Genomic DNA, 6000 nt, shown 5'->3' on the forward strand with positions numbered 1-6000 from the left:
ACACCTAACCTCCGATAGATTCTTCCGTTAAATTCCAGAAGCAAGTTAATGGAACCCCTCTTCCCCCAGCCCTCCCCCCGACTCTAACCGTCTCACGAGAGAACCCGTCCCCCCACCCACCCCTCAGAAGAGAGGGCTTTAGTCCAATGGTATGTCTTCGTCTGACCTTTGCCTGGGTCGATCGCGCAACCCAACTCTCAACGACCCCGTTTGACCTCGCTTCATCGACCACACGCCGAAGAGAGACCTGGACATTGGGTCGGGTTCTACTCTCCTCCTCCTCCTCCCCCTCCTCCTCCTCCTGTTCCTCTTCCTCATACTCCTACTCCTACTCCTACTCTTCCTAGTATCTCCTTTTATCCAAGACACAGTTTGCTTTTCTCAAATCGATCTAACGTCGTTTATCCCATCTCAAACTCCAACCCCATTTCCACCCGAAAGCATCATCCCCATTTTATCCCACCCATCCACACACTCCTCAACTTTAACCACCCAACCCAACCCCCCACTCCCACCACAACTCAAGCCCCGATGCTATACTTAGGTTAGTTTATTCCGCGGCACACACATGTGTTCTATTGTTATCCCATTTTCATCGATATTTAACGGGATAAACTTTGACTTATACTTTTCTCAACGCAAACGTTAAAAAGATTATACGTAGGTAGGTTGGTAATGTATCTTATTTTTCAATTTGAACTGTTAAACGTGAAACTTTGAAAATAGGAAAAACTTAAGAGTACATTTTCTTTTGGTTTACTATAGTTTCTAAAAAAAGAAAAAGAAACCAACTTTCTAAAACGTTCGACTACATTTTTAATACATCAGTTAAACCCGTTAAACCTATGAAGAGAGGGTGATAAATGAAAAATAAATAAAAAGTAACTTCTCGAAACTCTAGGTTCGATTAAACATCGTTAATTGAAATTATTCGAACAATACCTTTCTCCAAATGCTGCGAAATCGGACTCTGAACTCTCGGAGTTGTTTGCAATTGTGCTGTGTTGTTTCCCGGACGGCCACGAGACCTCCTTCCTGGTCTGGGCTGAAAACAAAAATGACAATAACATTATTAACGATACATTGACGATCCCTTGTTTGTATACAACTAACGGGGTCGTACTTTTTACATCGAAATATTTTCTAATCTAATCGTAAAAGAAAAATCTATCTGGTGATAATCTCAACGTCAAAATCCTGTCTCTTCCTTTTGTTTAAATCCCGTAAAGCTAGCTAGCTAGCAAACAAACCAGCAAGCAAGCAAGCAAGCAAGCAAGCAAGCAAGACGACGAGAGAATTTAGCTTGTTGAAGTAAAACAGGGGGAAAGGGATTGTGGGTGTAACGAGGAGGTACGAATAGTGATAGTGGTAGTTGGAAAAGGATAGGGGATATGAACAAGGGGGAAGGGTTGGGGGGAGGGGACAGAGGTAGGGAGTTCTCTTTGTTTAACTGTCTCATTTATTACCGTTGATAAACGTGCCGTTGTAGACGCGCCGAGATAAACGCCCTGAGATAAACGCGCCGAGGAACGGGTGCTTTGTGTTAGCATGCGCGCGCGCGCGTGCTTGCTTGCGTATGTAAAGCTTTACAGGCCACACAGGGCAATGTCGTGTAATGTAATACTATGTAAAGAGGTCACCAGGTATATGCGAACCTGGTAACTTCGATGAAATAAACGATGAAGCATTTCAATGCCCAATTTTTTTACCGATAAACCTCAGGATGACAACGTTACGTGTTGTTCCAAGGATTCCTGAAGTTTTCTAATAGTTTAGATACATTTTTAGATACTTTTTATAGATGATCCAGGTTTTTCGAATAAAAATCGAACGTTTGTGCGAATACCACACACAACCCTCCCCTCCCTCCCACCCTCCTTGCTGGAGGAGCCCAATGGAATTTTTTTCTGTCAATGTGGAGGTTGGTTGGGGGTCATCTGTGATCGTGTTATTTGAATCTTATTGTTTTTTATATCTAATTTTAGAATTGTTAATGTGTATTATTGATCAGTTGTTATTAAAAAAGATTGTAAGTATTTAAAGGAAAAAATAATCTGTAAGATTAACATAAACACGTGTCGAATGAGAGAGATCGTTCATTTTAATGAAATTAATTGATCAATGTTAGCACTTTGATAAGTTATCTTTGAAATAAGTATTATCTTATCGATACTTCCGTCACCTCTGAATACACACACACACACGCACGCACGCACACATATATACCTATTTATATATTATATTGATTATTATATTTCGTAATAAATATTATTCATTTTTAATATCTGAAATTTATTCTGCGATGTGATTAATTAATTAGCAGATATATTTTAAAAATATATATTTAAATAACGTAATTCGTGATAATGTTAATCAAAAAAGAAATATATATATATAGTATAATAAATATTTAATATCGGTTCGTCCAACAAACAAAATTTCGCATTATGATTGACTTTTAATTAAACACCGATAAAAACTTTTCGATATTTTTTTGTGCTTTTTTTTCTATTGGATAAAACAACTTAAATAAATAAATGTTATACATGCGTGATTATTTCTATCTCGTTTCTTCGTAAACTCGTTCGAGACTCGTTGTCGTAATATAAAAGTAGAACGAATAATTAACAAAAATAAAATCATTATACAAAAAGAAAGAAAAATAATTCTTTTAAATAAAAATATAATTCACGAATAAACTAACTAACGTCTCGTCTCATCGTTGAAAAGGAAAACAAAAAGAAAAGAAACGAGTAGAATAATTTAATTGAAATATTTTTGTCGAAAGATAAAGTTTAACAACAACAATAATAATAATAATAATAATATTATTATTATTATAATATTTTTTTATTATATAAATATTTATATAATAAAAATATTTATTTTATTATATAAATATTATTATTATAATAATTATTATTATAATAAAGAATTATAAAAAATGTAATGTAGACAACGAGTAACGAAACTAAGAAATGGTCGTGAAATAAAATCAAATAAAATTCAAATAAAATAAAATTCAAATACAACAAAAATCAAATAAAATCAAATAAAATAACACAAAAGAAAATAAAAGAAAAGAAAAGAAAAGAAAAAGGGAGAATTCGCGTTAGTCGTCGTTGAGAGCTTGTATTTTATTGCAAATTGAGGTTAAAGTCTCTGGCACGTGGCCAGGCATTTCACCTAGGCCGTCGCATTCCGAACATACACAAACATACACACACACACACACACATACATAAATACGTATAAAAGTACATAGGGACACGTACACTTATATACGTGTCTCTTATATGCTTGCTTTCTTTCTCACTCACTCACTATCACTCAGTTAAAAAAAAAAAAAAAAAATGTTAAAGAGAAGGGTTCGCAGAGAAAATGGTAACGGGGGGCCAGGGGGGGAGGGGGGGAGGAATTGCAACTATAACAGCACCAGCATACTCATATCTATTTATTACGTAGGTGTAAAGTGTAAATGTGTGTGTGTGTGTGTTACAAAGCAATGCATTGCATCCAACCTTCTTCTCTTCATCCCTTTTCATCCCCTTTTTTTCTTTCCCTACCCACTTTCCTCCCTTAACCCCTTTCTCTCTTCTTCTTCTTCTTCTTCTTCTTCTTCTTCTTTATCATCATCGTGTGTAAACGCGTAAAAAGAAGTCATCACATTTACGTTTAACACTTACATTTACTTTTTTACACTTACACTTACACTTACACTTTTGTGCGTATACATTTGTAAAGCCCATGAAATAAATAGTTTTCCTAGCATACACCCCCACCCCCCCTCCCCTCCCCTGTTGTTGCAATTCTCGCAATACTATAACTTTAAATCAACGGGACTTACCCTTAAACCCCACCCCCTTTTATTTTTTTTTACTTTCTATCACTTCGAAATACTCTCCCAATGACACTTTTGTGATTTGTTTTCAACAAGTGCACGTCTCGTTATTTTCTACCATTTTTTTTTATACGTTCTCGTGTATGTGCCCCCCTGTGTGTGTGTTTTTTGTTCTTACTATTATTATAATTATTATTATTACTTGTTGCAAGTGTGTAAGTGTACCAATTGTCGTGAGTGTTAATAAAATAAAATGACTGATGATTAACATCCCCTTTCCAACCCCCATAAAGAAGTGTATTATTGTTCTATAATTAGCATACTTTGAACACGCATTACATTATTATTAAAGCGAATATTTTTTTTATTTAAATTGTTACTAATCTAACAATCAATCAATATAACAAATAACAATAGTATTTTGTTAAAATAAATAAAATACTCTTTTTTCTAAACTATGTTGTCCAGATAGGGTACACCTACCATTTTCCTGTATAGAAAATTGTTCGATTAATAATTATTTATTTTTATAAAAAGAAAGATGAGAAGAAAAACAAATTCAATGCAAATTTAAATGCTCATACTACAAATAATATTTCAAACGTTTCCATTACTATGAATTCTTAGCAACAACAGCCCCCCTGTGTGTGTGTTTTTTTTTACTATTATTTAATTATTATTATTACTTGTACGTAGAATTATGCAAGTGTATAAGTGTACCAATTGTCGTGAGTGTTAATAAAATAAAATGAATGATGATTAACATCCCCTTTCCAACCCCCAATATAACCCCAATAATCCCCCCCATAATAAATAATCCCCCCCCAAATAACCCCAAAAACAATCATATTTGTTAAATTAATCAATTTTATTTTATTAAACAACCTACCCATTTTCCTTATAGAAAATTGTTCGATTAATAATTATTTATTTTTATAAACAAGAAAGAATGAGCAGAAAAACAAATTCAATGCAAATTTAAATGATCACACGACAAATTAATATTTCAAACGTTTCCATTACTATGAATTCTTAGCAACGGCATATAAAATTGATCGGAGAATCGAGTCAATAGGTTTTCTTTTTTTGTTAATGTTCTTACGAACGGAAATAAACAACTTATGTTTTTATTCAACCAACCAACCAACCAGCCAACCCCACCTCTCCTCTCATCTTCCTCCGTTCACCCCACTTCCATATACGTGTGTGTTTGTGCGTTTGTGTGCGTACACGTGTACCAGACAGCTCTCATTTTTCCGACATATGCTAATCTAATTAATGGCAACATGAAAAAACCCCACACGCTTCGCGTGTGTCTACGCCACAATTTTTCCCGCCCCCCCTATCACCCCCTAACCCCCATCATTTTTTCTTCCCTTTTCTTCTTCTTCTTCTCTCTTTTCTAACATTAACTCGTCGTTCTTTTTTTTTTATACGCGTACGCAATACCCGTGTTTTGTAATTTTTTTTTTTTTATGAATCGACACAACGCAAATTTTCACATCCACCTACACACTTGAACTCTTACACAACATGCAACAAACACACACACACACACGCACTTTTTTGTTGATGAAGTGCATACCAATGTAAATAATTGCTCGCGCGATTATTTATTTATCGTGTTTCTGCAATAACATGGAAATGAATATTATTATTGTTATTATTGTTATAATTGTTATTAATCATCGGTATTCTTAGAAATAAAATCTAGTATTAGTATTTTAACGATATCATTTTATTCGTCCGTATAATTGTCTTGGTGGGTATTTTTTATTTAATAAAAAGAAAAAGAAGAGTAAAAAGACTATGTTGAAATCGGTCACCCGACATTCATTATGTAAACGCGACGAAGGTTGATTGATTTTAATTAATGAATTCTATTTTGGTAATTCGTTTTCTTTTTCTTTTCTTTTTTTAAACGTTTATTTTATAATTAAATATAATATATTATATATTATATAACAAAATTAAATAAATTAATAATAATAATTAATATATTAATTATTAATTTTATTTTATATTATTATTATTATTACATATATATATTTATTTATGTTTATTTATAATATATAATTAATAAAATATAGATTAATATAATTTATATATATAAATAATAAAATTTTATTTTTAATTTATTAAAATTTATTTTTTATTTA

At 32.9% G+C, this 6000-nt stretch overlaps 1 protein-coding gene across 1 annotated transcript in view; it reads right to left on the reverse strand.

Annotated features, from left to right (window-relative positions):
- The window catches only part of LOC122513374 (serine/arginine repetitive matrix protein 2), a 205319-nt gene that overhangs the window by 135581 nt on the left and 63738 nt on the right, over nt 1–6000 (reverse strand). The window contains 1 exon segment of the mRNA XM_043629696.1: nt 943–1045. Within this exon segment, the coding sequence (XP_043485631.1) occupies nt 943–1045 (103 nt within the window).

Source organism: Polistes fuscatus, unplaced genomic scaffold, assembly GCF_010416935.1.
Source record: "Polistes fuscatus isolate 324 unplaced genomic scaffold, CU_Pfus_HIC Scaffold12, whole genome shotgun sequence".
Taxonomy (NCBI): domain Eukaryota; kingdom Metazoa; phylum Arthropoda; class Insecta; order Hymenoptera; family Vespidae; genus Polistes; species Polistes fuscatus.